This window comes from Dromaius novaehollandiae, chromosome 5 (genome assembly GCF_036370855.1).
Source record: "Dromaius novaehollandiae isolate bDroNov1 chromosome 5, bDroNov1.hap1, whole genome shotgun sequence".
NCBI lineage: Eukaryota > Metazoa > Chordata > Aves > Casuariiformes > Dromaiidae > Dromaius > Dromaius novaehollandiae.
The window spans coordinates 55,430,169-55,447,686 of record NC_088102.1 but is presented as its reverse complement, the minus strand read 5'-3'; the positions used below and the strand labels follow the sequence as shown (position 1 = coordinate 55,447,686).

Sequence of the window (17,518 nt, the reverse complement as noted above, 5' to 3'; positions counted from 1 at the left end):
CACTCAGTATTAGCAGCTCAGGATGCTGTTAAACACAACAGTCATCAGCTCTAAGCAAAGCCAATTGTTCGCAATGGTCTTACTGATCCCTCCAGATTTCTGGCTCTGTCAAATTAGAGGGACTTTCTTAGGGCTAGTGTGTGCAACTTTTCTCTCATGGCTGGATGCTCGTGCCAGAGCAAGCGTGAGAACGTAACATTTGTGTTGCATTAATCAGAGTGTATGATACAGATTTTACGGCTGACCAGATGATCTGGCATACAGAGAGAGTGGTATGGACAGACAATCCTTGTGGCAGCAAACCCCTGACGGGTTAAACCTAACCTGTTGTTGTTTTTTAACAGAGCTGAAGGAGTTTGTCTAAAATCTGTTCTCTGCACCATACTGGCTTGAGCATTTTGTTTCAGCTCCAAGGAGTCCTAAAGACAAATCTGCTCCATGATCAGCCTAATAAATAATGAATAAATAATCATTAATTAAAAAAAGATGCAGTAGCCTTTGAAAGGATTCCTATAGCCAATAGCTTCCCCAAGAAATAAATTCTCATAAAAGATTTCAGATGTGTTCATTTAAAAATAAAAAGTATGCTAAACTAATCTCAAAATGAAGTCTGCCATCAGCTTCAATGGGATTGGATTTGAACCCTTGTTTCCTGTGCTTGTCTTACCATTTCTTTTCTTCCCAAAACACAGGCAACAACTTTCTGTAATTTCTATCATCATCAGAAATATACAGCTTTAAGTATGTGTGTATATATCTATCTAATTCTTAATTAAATTCTTGCAGTAAAACTGGAAGTCATGCACGCATCTTCTGTTAATTGCAAATGAAAATGAATAATCAGAGCTTCTGAAAAATAGCACTGTAATAGGAGTGTCAGTATAGACTGAATTTGCTCTTTGGTCAACTCTCTTTGAGCTGCACGGAGACCTTAAATAAATGAACTATAGCTCAGACTGATTCTGTTTGACTGGAACCCCTGTGAACTGACAGAACTGCTAAGATCACTCCTAGAAACCTCTCCTCAGCTAGCTGAGGTATACATTACCTTCACCATGGCTCTCTATCACACAAGTTATCATTATCTCTCTGATTTATTTAAAAAAATAGTATATTAAGTGAAAAATGTTGTCAATTTTTTACTGAATCATAGAATAATTGGTGGCCATGTTCAGTCAACTCTATTATTAACCTAATAAAAAGATTTTAAGGGGATGGCAAAATTTGAGTTTACTCAATTGATACCTTTTCAGGCACGTAAAGCTAAAAAATGCTTATAGCTTCAAGTTCAGAAAAAAAAAAAGCATTCTTACCCATTTTGGATTTTCCGTCTTCATACTTTGTTCTCTGTAGCATGTGATGTACTATTCTACTTCTTGTGGAGTTGCTGAAGAAGCTGTCTTTATTGTTTATTGTAAAACTATTAAAAAAAGGTTTTTTAATATGCAAAACAATGCACAGGTGTTGAAACAAAACTGCTCAGTACTTTCTTCTTACAGTGATTTATTGCATCTTTACACTTCTGGGTCACTGCACAAGACACAAGATCTCACATCCCAACTCAAGTCTCAGGACAAATAGTTAAATTTTTCATTATCATGGTTTATTGTGAAGAAAACAAAGCAACTAAAACTAAATTTTTTCATCTAGATCATTTCTGCTTTGGATACAAATCTAAAACACAAATCAGATCTTCAGAAGTAGTGATTGTTCTCAAACTCATCTTACTGATGAATTCAGCATATGTCTGTGTCAAAGAACTATTAGGACGGCTATTTAGCATGGAAAAGAAAATCTCCGCACATCAGACACTTGAGTAGCAGCTTCACAACCCTCTTTCTTAGAGAATCCCAGGATGGAGCCAAACAAAGCATCCTTTCCCAGATGGCTCAGATTCTGGAAGCCAAATATCTGACGTGCAGGAGCTTTTGCCTACTCAGCTGTGCCAAAAGTGACACTATTACAGCTCATAACTTCAGCTGAGTTGGTTGAGAAGTAATAACAAAAACAGACGATTGACTAAACGCAATATAGTTAATTACTGACAAAATTAAGATTATAATGCAAATACTCTTAGTCAGGTCATTAACGTATTGCTACTTAACTTAGAAGAAGGAAATCCTATCTAGCGTAAGTTACATTTCCACTTTAGGTGAATTTTTTGGCACTAAAAGAATTATCCCAAAATAATTTAAAAACAAAGAAACTGCCAGAATTGTCAAGTCTTTTACTGTTTTGGTCCTCAAAGACAATTATATCGCAGCTAAACTATGTCATCATCAACGCACTGATCTGAACACACACATATCATAAAGTTGGTCTTCAACATATATATTAATACTTTCAGAGAAAAAAAGTGCTTTTAAAACGTGCATTTGATTAAAAAGCTGTTGTCATTTTTTAGCTTGCTTCCAGGTTTTCCCAATTTCAACAGATGTCTCAGGTTTTGTCTAAGTAAAATTTGTAATTAAGCAAAGCAAACTATTTGCATTTTGTAATGTAATGGAGAGAAAAACTTCTTAACCAAAAAGACTGTGTTCCTTTTTCAGTCAAATATCCCACTATATTACTGAGTAACTGTCAACTACTTAGAGTAGATATTATCTTTAAAAGAAAACCAATAGAAAATATCAAATATGTCACTGGGTATTTGCCAGTGACCATCTGTTAATGGTGGCCTATATGGCACTTGCTGAGAAGAAGTGAGAGAATGAAAAACCCTTGTGGGCTCTGGTGCTGCGTTTCCTATTCCAACACTTACTGGTGTATGCGTGCGCGGCTAAAGGGTGCTGTGTAGCAATCTGTTTCCTCGAGATCAGGTAGGGCCTCCTTATCAAGCTTCATCGGATTTCTGGGCAACCAACTTTTCAGCTCTCTCATATTCCTCTGTAAACTGAGACAATGAGAAATAGGAATTACATGCTCTCATCTGCATGTTGTTTCTACTTCTGTCAGTATGTATTTAGTAACATGGTACTAGAAATGAAATGAAATGAAAGCAGGAATATTCCTCCTTAATTAACCAAAAGAAAATAAGGAGTTAAAAAGTAAAATTAAGGGTGATGATTTGTGATCTGATCTTGCACACTTCACTCAAGCACAACTCATCCTGTCGTTAGTGAGGTTATGGTTTCAGATGGTATTGCAGTACTGAGTCCAGGAAAAAAATGGGGACAACAGAAAAACTCTGTTAATGATTTTTTTTAATTAAGCTGCAAAATCATTTTCCAAGGTAATTCATTTGACAGAACTGTGGACACTTATGCCTTACCCAAAAATGAATCTAATTACTTCCTCTAGCTCCACTGGACAATACAAGTGCAATTCTTCCTCTCTCCCCTGGCAACTCGGATGCTAGATTTTTTATTTTTTTATATAAATATAAGACTGCTCAGGGCCAAATTTTCTGAACCAAAACACTGTCAGCTTTAATAAAATCTTCTGAAAAATTTTCATCAAAATCCAATACCTATCTATTACCTTAGAGAACAGTGTACCCATATATATATAATAAAGGATGCTTTACACAGAAATTGTCATACAGTTTTAGATAAAAACTAGATTAGGTTTCCCGCAGTTTCCTTAAAATTGATACCATAATGCACAAGAACATAATTTTTGTATCCTTGCCCCTGTATATGTTACACAGTGGTAACATTCAGAGCTTTCTTCCACTGGCAACTTGCCTAAATAGTATCTCAGGACAGGTTTTATAAAGGGAAAAACATAGTGCAGTATAGTTAATTTTACTGGGAATGCTAGAATTTACCTTCCTATTACTTCAATTTTGCACTCCTCGAAGACTTATATTTTTCTCATATTGAACTGCAATGAAAGGTGGATATTTAAGGACTAAGTCTCATATTACAAGAATACTATATTATGACACCAGAAGCATGTCAGAGATCCAGAAAAAAAAAATCTAGATTTTAGAAAAATGCTTCCTAAAGACTATTTTTAGCATGATTTGGCCTTACTGAATACGTATGCAAGACACATAACATACGTATCTTATCTCCGCAAAATGCATAACACTAAGTACCAGATTTTTATCTGAAGTAAACACTTGTCTGTGCTAAGAAGAAGCACAGATGCATGTTTCATAATCAAGAAGAATAGCTAATAACACAGTAAGTTGGGCTCAGACAAGCAAGCTACTTTTGTTAAAATGTACCTCTCAATATCAACAAAAAAAAAAACCCAATAAAATTCTACCTCTGTTTAACATTGTGTCAGAAAGAAATCTAAGTCAAATGTGGGATTAGAATTTTACATTTCCATTTAACTTTGCGTTTATAAGTAATCCTGAAATGAAGTAGAAAAGGTAGAATCACCATGATCTCAGATTTTTTAGCTGACATAATATAACAGCATGATATTAAAGTTTTCTGCATTATAAGATTTTATTTTCAGGATTTTTTAGTGTTAAAGGATGATCCAGCATAAAACTGAAAATTTTAGTTCAATCTCATTGTCGTTTTTTAAGTTGCAAATCATCAAAAAACAATGTCTTCTATGAAATAGTACTGGTAAATCTTGCAAGTGTACTCTTCAGTTACACAGAACTAACCATACGTCGTATCTAGACATGAAACAAAATGAAAAGGCCGACTGCATGAGTTATGCTCGGTTCCTATAGTAATTGAAAGTAGCATGTGATACAAAATTATCAACATTTTCTTCTTACTGTATGTTTACAAGGTGTTGGTACACATTCTGTATTTAACTGGCACTGCACCTAAGGGACACAATTGTATCTGTTACTAAGCTTTATGAGCCAAAGAATATAACTATGTTCAGAAAGTTGAAACAGAGAAAACTGCATCCCTTAAGTGCCTCCTTTGTTCAAATAATATTTTATCCTGTGAGTTGATTATTTTATTGGTTTATTTTATTTGTTCAGATGCTGATTTCTTTAAAAGCTACAAAGCATGCTTTTCCTTCATGAAGAAAATATGCAGACATGTAAGAAAAACAATGCATCTGATTTCTTTTTTTTAAAGACATTCTTTCACAGTTAGTTATATAAAAAGCTTTCATTATTTTTTCCCTCCAAAAATCTAAAAAAACAGTAGATGATTTTTATCTTAAAGAAATCAGCTGTTTTTTAAAAAAAACTCATGTCTCCTCAACATGCAAAACAATGAAGAACAACACTGGAATAAATTAAACATGACATCCACATTACATTTGTGATTTTTCTTCTGAAGTAAAAAGGCTTTTATCTAAAATGTGATTGCCTTTTCATTACATCATTAGTGCTTTCAGATAGCACATAATATTTCAGCTGAAAAGTACCTCTCCCCATGCACAAAAATAATCCAGGACAACAGACCTCTTTTCTTGGCTCATGTTTTACAGTTAGAGAAGAAACCGAAGTTTCATGAAGCATTCATTCGAAGCGATTACAAATTCCAGAAAATCTTTGACAAAATCATAGGACTACATATTAGCATTCTTGTTCCATCAGAGTGGCTTTTTAGGTTAAAAGTTCACAAGGATTTCTGACTTAATCTACTCAGTTTAGTCTATTCAAGAAGAGTAAAACCAGCAGGATCTGGTCTGATGAAGTCCCTCATGAAGTCAGAAGTTCATGCAATTGGATCAAAAGGTCCCAGTGGAACAGTACTGCAAGACTTGGGCTGTTCCTTCAGCTAAGCTCTTACTGAAGCCACTCCAGCTGGCACTTTTGTAATTTTAAGCACCTCGGACTATGAGATGTTACTCTTTAACACATTTGCCTTTTATTCTTGGATATAAAAATTAATATTTTATGAAGATGTCTCCAATTTCAGCTTTTCACAACTCTTGCTGTTTGCCTAAGTTAATAATGTTCTCCAAAACCTTCAATTTAATTGCACTTTCAAGCTTAACTGTACTATTAGGTTTTGTTAAATTGGTTCTTTGTTGCAGAACTGTCAGTCCCAAAATCCTTATGTTTGCTCAACAGACTACAGTCATATGCAAATATAGGTGAATGGGGTGCACACAGAATTAGGGTAACTTGTTACAGGGTAATTCTCTCCTCTGTGCCATCTGTTTCCAGGAGTCAAGGCAGCTTGATATTACACATTATAACGCTACTTGCAGAATAGGTGCATCTTCAGTCACTTCTAGCTCTTCCTCAAAGCCTTTTATTCTTTAACCACATTGACCTAAATGATCTATTATTTCTCTTTGTAAAATAGCTATTCAAATTATATGATCAGACTCCATAGTTATCATGGAATGAGATACTAGAACCAGGCAATTGCCACAGGTCAAGTGAGATAATTTTGACAGCAATCACCACCCAGTAGTTTGCTGTGTGTTTGCCTCTCTCATAGGTTGACAAAGGTACACAAGACTGGCCAGAATTGTCAAACATGTCACCCAATTACATGGACCTTCTACTAGTTTCGCAATTGGAAATGTGCTAATTGACAGATTCAATAAATGGACAGATGTTACAACTTCTCCGTAACCAAAAACGGAAAGATGCTATTATGTTCATTCAATGGAAGGACAATAATGATTTGACTTCATTGTGCAGACTGAAATCCAAAATGTTTTAAAAGTCCTTTTGTAAGGCAAGTTACTGCAGTTCAGTTACTAAACAAACTCTTTTTTGATTCTCTATCCTTATAATCATAAGTTTATTTCAACATTTCACTAGGCACATGAAAGCTGGATATTAAAACAGCTAACTGTTTTCTTCCATGTCATTCTTAAATAAAATGAAATCAGTGTGTCTGACAAAGCAGACACAAGACTGATTCATTAGATTATTCATCATTAAATCTGAACGAGTTCAGACAATTTTTGATATATACCTTCTTTACTTGCATGTCCCACTTTTCCACATTTCCTTGCCTTTGAAAAGATTTTGGCTTTTCAAATATTGCTCTTTAAAGAGTGCAAGATGATTATTTCTACAGTTTGGCCATATGAATGGAATTCAAGGTTCATGGTATTGGACACAATTTTAAGTTTTTTTTTTTTTTTTTTTTTTTAAGGCATGTAAATAAATAAATAAATAAGCAGAGAGATACCACACAGATACCTCAACTGAGTGACACATTGTATGAAATCCATAAGCACTGTATTTATCTGCAGGCTGTTTATTCATATTCCTAATACTCTTTTGCAAGCTTATTTAAGGACATGCGTGGATATATACTTCTACCATATAAACTTGTCAGTAAATTCAAAGACGTGTACATGTCACAACAGGGCCTAATATACTAATGTTATCACATATTCTTAAATTACAAAAAACCCATTAAAAATTTTACCTCTGATATACAATGTTTTTTAATATAGTTCTTCATTCTAACTTGTTTATTTTATCCTCTTATATACTCCACTTACTAACTTAGAAATATTAATGAGCTATTTGCTAAATTACACAGAAATATGAAAAGATAGAAGAAACAAGGAAACAATGACAGTAGGAGAAGTTGGAATGATGAGATGTGTATGTCAGCAATTCTGGAGTTAGCTTGCATATTCAGAAACAGTTTCTTTTTCACACTATTACTTAGTGCACTGGACTCTTTAAAGTACTACATAAAATAGTCAGAAAAATAAAGATCCCCAGATTCTCACAAAGTAAATTACAAATAACAACATTTGTCTCAAATGCAAAAATTATTAATCTAGCACTAAAAGTACTTTTTACTTTGTTCACAGGTACTGTGTGATTTCATTTGCATATTTCAGACACCTGTGCTTCTAAATAAGGAAAACAAATTTATTTAATTCATTTAATATCAAGGACTGAGCAGACAGATTGCAGATAAAATAAGATCATTTTGCAGTAAAGCTCTTTCATTTTGTCTTTGCATTACAATGCCCACCACTTACATTTTTCATAACGCACATGAAAATGGAGCAAGCATGTGAATGACTGGGAAGAGGAAAAATGCAGTTGTAAATTTATAACTTATTTTATTTTAACGTATTTTATTAGTGTATGTATAAAAAGTTTTCTCACTTTACTGTTCAATGATTTTTGGTCTATTTTTGTTACTGATAATCTTGCAAACTGGCATCATGAGACTATATAAATTGTCCCTGAGAAATGATGAGAACTCTTGATCATCTAAAGTAGTAACAGGAGAACTCAAATCGAATGTAATCTCATCTCAGGATTCATCTCAAGAAAACCTGTGATAGAAAACTGTTCCAGAAGATTTCCCTCATGTAGCAATTTTCATATCTCTTCCACAGTTCATTAGGATTTACACAACATCATTATGTTTTACCAGAGCAACAGGGAGCAATTACAGCTCACAGTTTCCCCCCTTCTCTCTCCCTTATTCCTCCAGGCTCGGTTTGCCTGCTGCTGTTGCCTCTGGCCTCAACTACTACTTCTCCTGGCTGACAAAAGCAGTAACAAGGGCAGCAGCCACAGGTGACGTTTGCATATGTTTGCCTCTATTTGCTCTCTCATACCATCCTGGATAAAATTCTGGAGATTACCAAGTCTTTGGGCATTTATGCTATAACTGAATGCTTTCCAAATATTCATATTAATGGCAGACTGAAGTATCTATCAGATATGCAACCTCATTAAATCCTAGAGAGTTAAAGATGTTTCACTGCAGTTATTCCATCAGCTTTGAAATAAAAATTCAAAACAGACTTCAACATGTGTCATTGATTTAGTCCTGATCAACAGGACACACATGAGAAAAGTTACATTTTGCCTGTTCAAGCAAATAGCTGACCACCAGAGTTTAGACTATAAGACATGCTGCTCTCAAAAGTATCTTGCACATTAAATACATCTTAGTGACAGAAGATGTAACTATAGAGATGGCTCCAGTATTAAATCTTGCTGCCAGGACAAGGCCATTTTTTTTCCTGGCACGAAAATTTTTGCATTTCTAAAACAAGAGCTGGCAAAACTTTGCAGTACTGCATCTTGTTACAGCTGAATATTTTAGCACTTTGAATTAACATATTTTGAGCTTTCAGGAAAACAATCTAATTTTCAAGTTTCTTGGATAAATTTACAACTGCAAAAAAGGATTTTCTTTAGCGGGGTGACTATCTGACAAAATTAGAAGCTACACATCACCCACCAACCTGCCCATGGTTTTGCTCCTCCAGTCAGTGTAATAACATTTTTTCCTGAAAGAATAGCAAAAATCAGCTGAGAATAATCAAGTAAGAGACAGTTGAAAAGGACATATACATTATCAAAGAAAACTGGACATTTTATAACGTGCATTTTCATAGACAGGTGAAAAACATTTTTAAAAGGCAATTGAAATATAGTAAGTCATTACATTGTTATGATTTCACATATTTTCAAGTTTGAAAATTTTTCCTGACTGGAATTTTAATTTTTGATTTAATTTATACCTATCTAATGACTAATTCATTCACAAGAAACCCACTAGATAGAGTTCGAATGCTGTCACATTAATATTCAGGTCATGTGATCTTTCTTAGCATTTCTTTATTCCATATACTTATTTTAGAAGAATTACCAGAGGCTTCCATGCTATTAAATATCGTATGCACTCTATGCATTAAATACCATGAATACTTAACACTTAATGCAATTAGATACTGTATGCACTATCATCATTCTCTGTGGTATCTCATCAATTTCCCTTGACATTTTTCATGCAACTGAAGGGCATTACATGTCCTTAAAAATCTAAGAACATTACTTGAAACAATCACTTTTATATTATAGTTCTTTTCTTTCTATCCTTCATTGGTCACAGTAGTGTCAAAGAAACAAGACCAGAAATTTTCAGTGAAGTCCAGTGAACTGCTCCAGAGAACAGTTACTTTCAAAACCAAAGAGACATATTGGTTACAATACAGTATTTTGCATATCTAGTTTTAGTTTATTTTTGCCTCCCTCTACCATTTCACATTGCATTTCAGCTATGCAAATATTTGAGGGCTAGATCCTTCACATTCCTCCATCCTATAACCATGGAAAAAAAGAACCCATAGTTAACAAGATCTGCAACTGCTCATCTGGACAGTATTTGAGATTCATTAAGGTACATTAAAGTAATAATATTACAAGTCCATTAAAAGGCGTACGAAGGAAATACAGCCTAGAAAATATGCCACCATAATCAGTAGCTTGTTGGCAGCCTGAGACTTGATGGTATTAGGCAGAATTGCAAAAGAAGCAATGAAGAATTATTAAAGGATTTTCAGACATTAAAGTTTTGAAAAAAGAGCTTCCTTCATTACCTTGTCTTCAGCTGTTTTGCACACACAGAGTGCAGCTAAGATACAGATATACCTAAGTTATTCATTACACACGGTGATAATTTATGTTTCACAAGGGATACTTGTAGGCACAAATAAAATGAATCTTTTGTCTGAGTTTCAGAAATACATCATAAAGCTTCACTTTAACTGATAGACCACATATTTGTTTTTAATAAAAAACTCTACAAATCATTAAAAAAGTCTAAATAAATCAGGATCCAGCTTGGTGCTAAAGTAAGAAATCATATTTGAAAGCATTGAAAAGATAACAGTGATTACCACAGACAGTCTTTTTAAACACAATTAAAAAATCCTTTTTACTTTCAATACCAGGCTTCCATATTATATTACGTAAATAATGCATACTATATATCTGGCAACAAGTTTAGGTAAAATGCCACACTAGAACTGTGTTCTGGGATGCTGAGTACTCTCTTGGGGAAGAAAAAAAAGTTCCTTTTCAGTAACAGAGAAAAACTCTTATTAATCTGTGTAATAATATTATTGAGTTTGTTTAGATTCCTGGACTGAGTAGAATGAACCTAAAAAGCAAGATTTTAATTCAGGATAATTATTCTCCACGTATTATTCATATATGATGTCAGCATCTGGTATTTGAATGACCACAGCTGAAAGCCGAAAGTTTGCAACAGTGTGCAAGACAGTAAGAGTGCACTCTTACACTCTGCAATTAAAGCATTATAAGGAAAGTTAGATCTCTCTTCCTCAATTACACATCAAAAATGGACAGCTAGAAGCCACTGATAAATCAGATACGGGCCAGAAAAAATAATCTGTTCTTGGGAAATAACAATGCTAGTCCATTGTAATTATGGGATAATTATATGATTTGAGCATCCTCTTCAATGAATGGAAAATGTAGTTATTTCAGGAAAATAATATATGCCATGTAGTTGAGAAAGGTTTGATTTAAATAAACAAGCTCAAGATTTAAAACAAACAAAAAGCAGTGCTTTCTACAGAACACAAAATTAACTTATAAAATGTGTTGTTACAGAGTGTCATGACAAAACTGTACAGGGCTGTTTTTCCATCCATGTAAAGTCCATCAGGGGCTAACAAAAACAAAGATGAAGATAAGACTTCTGTCTCAGGAAGCCTGGAAACCAGAGACTTCAGGAAACAGAGAAGGCATGGTGAAGCAGTGCTCTAAATTTGCTCTGCTTCTGTACTTTAGATTGTCTGCAAAGACAGGATGCTCAGCAAGATGGAACTTTGTTCTAATCTAGTGTGTCCACTCCATGTTCAAAATAAAACTACTGTGTTTACTTTTATTTAAAAGAAGTATAGAAATAAAAGAAGTAGTTTTGAAATATTCACAGTCTTAGATTTTACTTTTATTTTCATTCCTATGAAAATGTCTTTTTAAAGATAAAAAGAAATTGTCACAGATTTTATATTTCTCACAGTCCTATTAGGGAGGTAGAGCTGGGCAGTGAACTCTTCCTGCCAAAACAATGTATTTCACTCTATACTAAAGCTAGCAACAGAGTGCAGTAGCACAATTTAGCATTTTTATCTACTTGTTGTGTATCTGAAATGGGTAGGGTAAAAGCAAGCTGAATAGACAGCCCAGAAACAAAGAAACATGAATCAGACACTTTGGAAAAAGAGAGAAATCTTTACATGTCAACTGATAGTATAATAAATAATCACGATTTTGAATGCCTTCCAAATAAAGTAACTAATTATATAATTAGGCTCAAATAAAGGTACCAATATACCAGCTTGTATTTGCAAGTGAACATCTCTTATTATTTACTTTTGATTTAAGAAAGATTTAAGTAAGATAGCACAAACAGCTAAAAACTTATTAACTGCTAGACAGGAGAATATTAAGGATTAGAAAAGATGTTTAACTGAGATAGTATAAGATGGGCTCAGATCTTTATATTCATGGCAAATATTCATGAGTATAACTCTATGACAAGTTAATAGATACTTTGTGCCTAAATTGATTATCAGGTATAGACTGCTTGATTCTAGAAGATCCACCTTAACATACATCCCAAAATGTTGTCTCACAAAATGAGTGTGAGCTTAGTCAGTGAACAGATAGATGATTATTCACAAAAATGTTTATTGTTATATTGTCCTTTGTTTCTTATTCCAGCTTATCAGAGAAGACTTCAGAGGTGGAGTAGAAAGTCATATTTCACACTTGATTTTACAAATCAAATCCTCCTTCAGTTTAGAGAAGCGAGAATCTGTTTTTAGGACTGTTAAAGGAAATGTTATTACTTTCCCATTAAAAAAATTGGTTACTAACTATTAAAAAAAAAAAACCTAAGTGGAAAGAACACATGCTGAACAAGGGGAGAATTTTGTAAGAATTCCTTATGCTGACCATTCTGAGAAACTCATTTCTAAAATAACAGATTACAGTACCTGCCCTTCAATAAAAACAAAGTTTCTCAAGTCCAGATTGTTCAAGAAAAGGAGACATTCTAAATTAACCCAGACATTAGTATGTTTCTCTCAAGGTGAGTTTCTAGCAGGCTGTCATCATTGTGTTCTGCCCAATTTCTTCTGCTTTTCCAGAACCCTTAAACAAGTAGCATTCATATGGACATTGATACCTATCAACAGGAATTAATACCTATAGAGATCTATCTACATCAATATCTACTGATATCATTACCTATTGATAGGAACTGATATCTATTAATATTCACCTGAAAAAATAGGTCTTTTATCTTATAAAAGTTTTGAAGTGAAATCCTAAAAAGTTCAAAACTCTCCCAAAAGGAGAGGTGTGAAAATGATCATTTATAACTTTTGTATTCATAGGAAAGTTATTAAGAGCTTGCTCTTCTCATGTACAATACAGGCAGAATCCTCCAGCACTTTTGTGTACATTATCTTCCATGTGAATCAGCCAGTGATTCCATAGATACACACTTTAAATCTGTGGCTTGGAAGTTAGTGTCACATTATCACCAGTTCTTATTATAAGGGAGTCCTATTAAAAATGAAAAAGTTGCCATTTCTTTTGCAGAAGTTGCAAAGGTTGCCCAGTTTTATCTGAAGGGAACTACTGATCTGTGAAGTTACTAAAATGATGAAGAATTCAAACCACTTCTAAAACCTAACTTAATGTTTTGACTTCAAGTATCAAAGTAGGAAAAATATTTTTTTGAAATATAATTTAGAATGTTTATCTACGTGTGCATACACGCACACACACACAAGCACTTCCATATTTGAAATGTGGACAATGAATTATTTGAACTAGAGAAGCTCAAATGGCACTTTACAGTCATAGTGTTAAACATACAGAATATGACTATTACAGAAGATATTTTTTATGGAAAGGAGGCTTAAATGGATGACGTGAAAACTCAGGATAGAATTGAGTATTTAAAACTGGTTTTGAGCTAATGATGCTTCAGAATGCCTGAGTTTCTGACTTAGGACCAATGAAAGAGCTGCATTGTGATAGCTGAAATCAGCAGGGACATGAAAGATAGAGCTTTTGACAGCTTAAGTGAGAAGGGAGTGCTGTAAGAGTATTCTCCATGAGTTACACACAGCTTTGGTAACTGATTACCAGTTTAACTCCTGATGAGGTTGAAAGCAAACAACAAAGCTCTTCTCTCTTTGGAAAGATACAATTACTGGAATGGAAAACAGACATTTTCTCAATATTACAGGAGATATTAACTTGTCTGCAATATTTACTGCAAAAAGAGATATGATAGGATTTGTAAATAATGGATGTTTAGCATACAGACTCACTTCAGGAATTCATTAACTACAAAAGGAAAGCGAGGGACCAAGAACTCAAGAGATCTCATTTTCTCCAAAGTATGCCAGTATGTGTTATATTGGAGACATACAAGCACCAGCTATTTCTTTCATTTCACTGGCCTTTGGATATGACTTCAGAAATACCACCCTGTTACAATGGAGAATACTTCACCTCAGATGGATAATATCTGAAACACTGTCACAGAGATCCAAAATGGCATGTGAACTATTAACAGCAGGTTCCACAGGTATATGCTTGATTTGACTTGGAATTAAGTTTGAAAACAAATACTACAGGTAAATGTGAAAAGAACACTGGATATTTTTTGTTTCTCCTCTCCTCTCTCCTTAGCATCTTATATAAAATATACAACATGCCTGGCACAATGCAATGAGGAGATTGCATTTTAGCCTTAAGAGAAGTAATAAATTTTTAATATCAAGCATTGAATTAGAAGTTTCTTAAAATAGCTTCCACAATACCTGAAAGGCATCCTGATGTTCATTCTTTCTGCATACTTGCACAACGTCTCCCATGGACAGTGAATTTTAACAAACATGATATCACTGCTTGTAACAGCTGGCTGCAATGAGTAGTAACAAATAAATATACATTAATAATTCAATCCCATGTGGTATTCTGGTTTCTAAAATCATTCTTCAGGGTCAAATTCTGCTTTTAGGCCCAAAGTGCCCATGCAGGTTTGAAAATACTGTAAGTCCACTGAGCCAGACAGAAGAAAATGAATAACTTTTTTTTCCCCAACCCCTGAGATACTAGCAACTGTCAAAAGGTATTTGTAGGACAGATCTTTGCTCACAACTCCAGCAAGAGTACAAAAAGTCTCTATGCAGTAATTTTTACCACGGTTTAAATGTGTGCATTCTACAGTGCCTCAAAATCATCCTAGATAAGCAGTTTCAAGATCATTGTATGCATCTCCTATTTAAGGAGAACGGTGCTCAGGTGCTAGAGATGTAAGAACGGCTGAAAGAAGGCTGAAGGTCTCACTTTGCCAGAGTGGTACATCTATGGAATGGTTAAGTAACTGTGATGTATGCTTTAAATTTATAAATATGATCTCCATATGAATTTAGACTTCTCTTAAAAGGACAAGAAATACTACACAAAAGCATTGTCCATCATGTATTGACTTGTGCATAAAACTTGAGATGTTCAGCATTATAGGTACCTATATTTATCTTTTCTACTTCTTTCTCAAATTATATTCTCATATGTATCCGTTTAGGATTTTATACGCAAATATTTCGGTAGAGTTGAATCTGATTAAAGCCTCCCAAAACACTTGAATAATGCAAGGTTTAGTAAAGGAAGATAAAACAAACTTTATTTAAAATCATTTCATACTTCTGCAATAGTGCTTCTACATGCTTCTATGATTTTATTTTTCTCAAAAGATGTGGAAAAAAATTGCTACTGGAAGACAATTGCCCACCGAGATATGCCAGATTTAAAACTCTTCCTACCTAGGATAACTCTCTGAAATACAAACAGAATTCTGAACTTATAAAAACATATTTTTTCTAAAATGTCAATGCTTATGAATAGGTCCAGTTGAAATTGTTCTGATTTCAATAAATGCCCTCAAAGCTTTTTTTTTTTTTTCTCCTCTTAGGCTTCAAACAACTTTAAAAACTTTAAATGAAAGTTTGAAAACACTGTAACATTGTCAGTTTTTTATGAATATACAACATGCTATATTGTCAGCTAATACTTGCAAGAATGACTTCAAAACAGTTAAAACCTGATTATTTGAACATGGAAGCTAATTCTACTGAGTTGAAGAATATAAATGATGAAAGACATTAAGTATGGGAACTTCACAATGAACTAAACTTAAGCCTGTTTTGTAAATAATTCATGAAACAGCAAAAATCCATGGCTGTTTTCCTTACTCTGACTTCCTTTACTTATATTAATACTGTCATTACCAATATCCCAATCGCAAGAGCAACAATTTAACATTTTTTTGTGAAATGGTTCTAGAAGAACAAATAAAGTATTTGTCCATCATTTTACAGAAGGCAGCTGAAAAATCCTGAAAATCCATCCACTGCAGTACAGAGCAGCATACAAGCTACTGCACAGCAGGAACATGGAAAAGAAAATGCAACCAAAGACACAATTCTCTATATTGTTTTTAAGTCAGTACAAATACCTTCTTTTTATTATTTATTTGAAAGATTGACTGCGAGCACCCAGATACAATTAATTCATCTCTTTAATATAAGCAACCATATTAGAAGCCTTGAAGAGATATTAGCATAGAATTTTGGGAAAGCAGACTGTATCAGATCAGAGACATGCAGACAAAATCATCCTCTTGCAGCTTTTAAGAAAGTATTAAAATTCCTCTTAATATCAAATTTTTCAGTGCCTATTAAAAAAAGGTTTATCAGTGAAAGCTTGAACTAAGCATAAAATTTAATTTTGCTTTTTAACAATATTAAAGTAATAGGCTTGTTCATTAGCTGTGCGTGTGTGCACGTACAGCATTTTAAACATATACTATTAAACAGTTATTGCTGCTTATTTAATGGTATTAAACAAATACCATTAAAACAGTTAAATCTATGGTGAATCACTTCAAACTCCCCTTTAGCCAAACAACACAGAGAAATTCCTTTAGAGAAGTATGTTGACAAAAGAACACTTTCTGAGACTGCGACGTTGTAACTAATGGGCAGGGTCATCTCAACTGTGGTTTCAGAAGACTCACGAGTGCCATGTGGAGGAGGTGTACCAGTTCTGAGTAGAGATGAGCCAAATTTATCATTATATTACTTTAGCTTCAGGTCAGATTACTCCTATAAACATCAAATGAAAAAACATGAAAAATTGTGACAAATCGGCCCAATCTGGCTTAGGTGGAAAATATACCATAAAGGAAGAAATAGCCTGACCAGAAAGACTTGTAAGACATCAGGAATCTTTCAAAAATTCAACAGAGTATGACAGGATTAAAAAAAGATTGTTTTTTACTACAAACTACAAGACTGACCTCTCGTTCTAACATCAAGCCTTCTGCTCTCAAATTCTTCTCAAATGTGCTTCTTTTTTCTACCTGCGGACTTGACTTTTTGTAGACCAAGATGTAATCAATGCGTTTTTTGCCATCTTTGAAGAAGAGGCCCGATGATGCCATGGCATTCGTTTCAGTCTGGAGAAGATAAAATAAATATGGCATTCACAAAAACAAACAGCTCCATCATGAACTCCATATAACGAAGCATTTTCTAAAGCATGAAAATATCCACACCTCTAAAGGATAAATATACAAAGAATGAGCCATAAGAACATGCAGTTTCTTATGCATCAGTTGCTCAGGATTTCAAATTAATTAAAATAAAATAAAATGAATCCATGACAACCATATTCTAGCTATTATTTTCAGCTGTGAAAAAGCCTTGAAATTAAGCAATAGCATATATAGATATGAACTCCTGCCTTTATTGCATAAGTAGCAGCAGGAGTGCAGTAAGGATACTTTGAAAT

The 17,518-nt window shown here is 33.9% G+C and overlaps 1 protein-coding gene across 8 annotated transcripts in view; it reads right to left on the bottom strand.

Annotated features, from left to right (window-relative positions):
• ANO3 (anoctamin 3) overlaps positions 1 to 17,518 on the bottom strand; it is a 304,803-nt gene that overhangs the window by 134,738 nt on the left and 152,547 nt on the right. For 7 of the 8 annotated variants that reach the window (XR_010389446.1, XM_064512865.1, XM_064512867.1 and 4 more), the window contains 5 exons: positions 17,025 to 17,183; positions 14,485 to 14,585; positions 9,073 to 9,117; positions 2,762 to 2,893; positions 1,314 to 1,420 (listed from right to left, as the gene is read on the bottom strand). Coding sequence is in view for 7 of the 8 variants with exons in the window: in XM_064512865.1 (XP_064368935.1) it covers positions 1,314 to 1,420; positions 2,762 to 2,893; positions 9,073 to 9,117; positions 14,485 to 14,585; positions 17,025 to 17,183 (544 nt within the window). In the remaining variant the exon portion in view is untranslated. The remainder of the gene's footprint in view (positions 1 to 1,313; positions 1,421 to 2,761; positions 2,894 to 9,072; positions 9,118 to 14,484; positions 14,586 to 17,024; positions 17,184 to 17,518) is intronic. The other variant, XM_064512866.1, reaches the window with a different exon arrangement.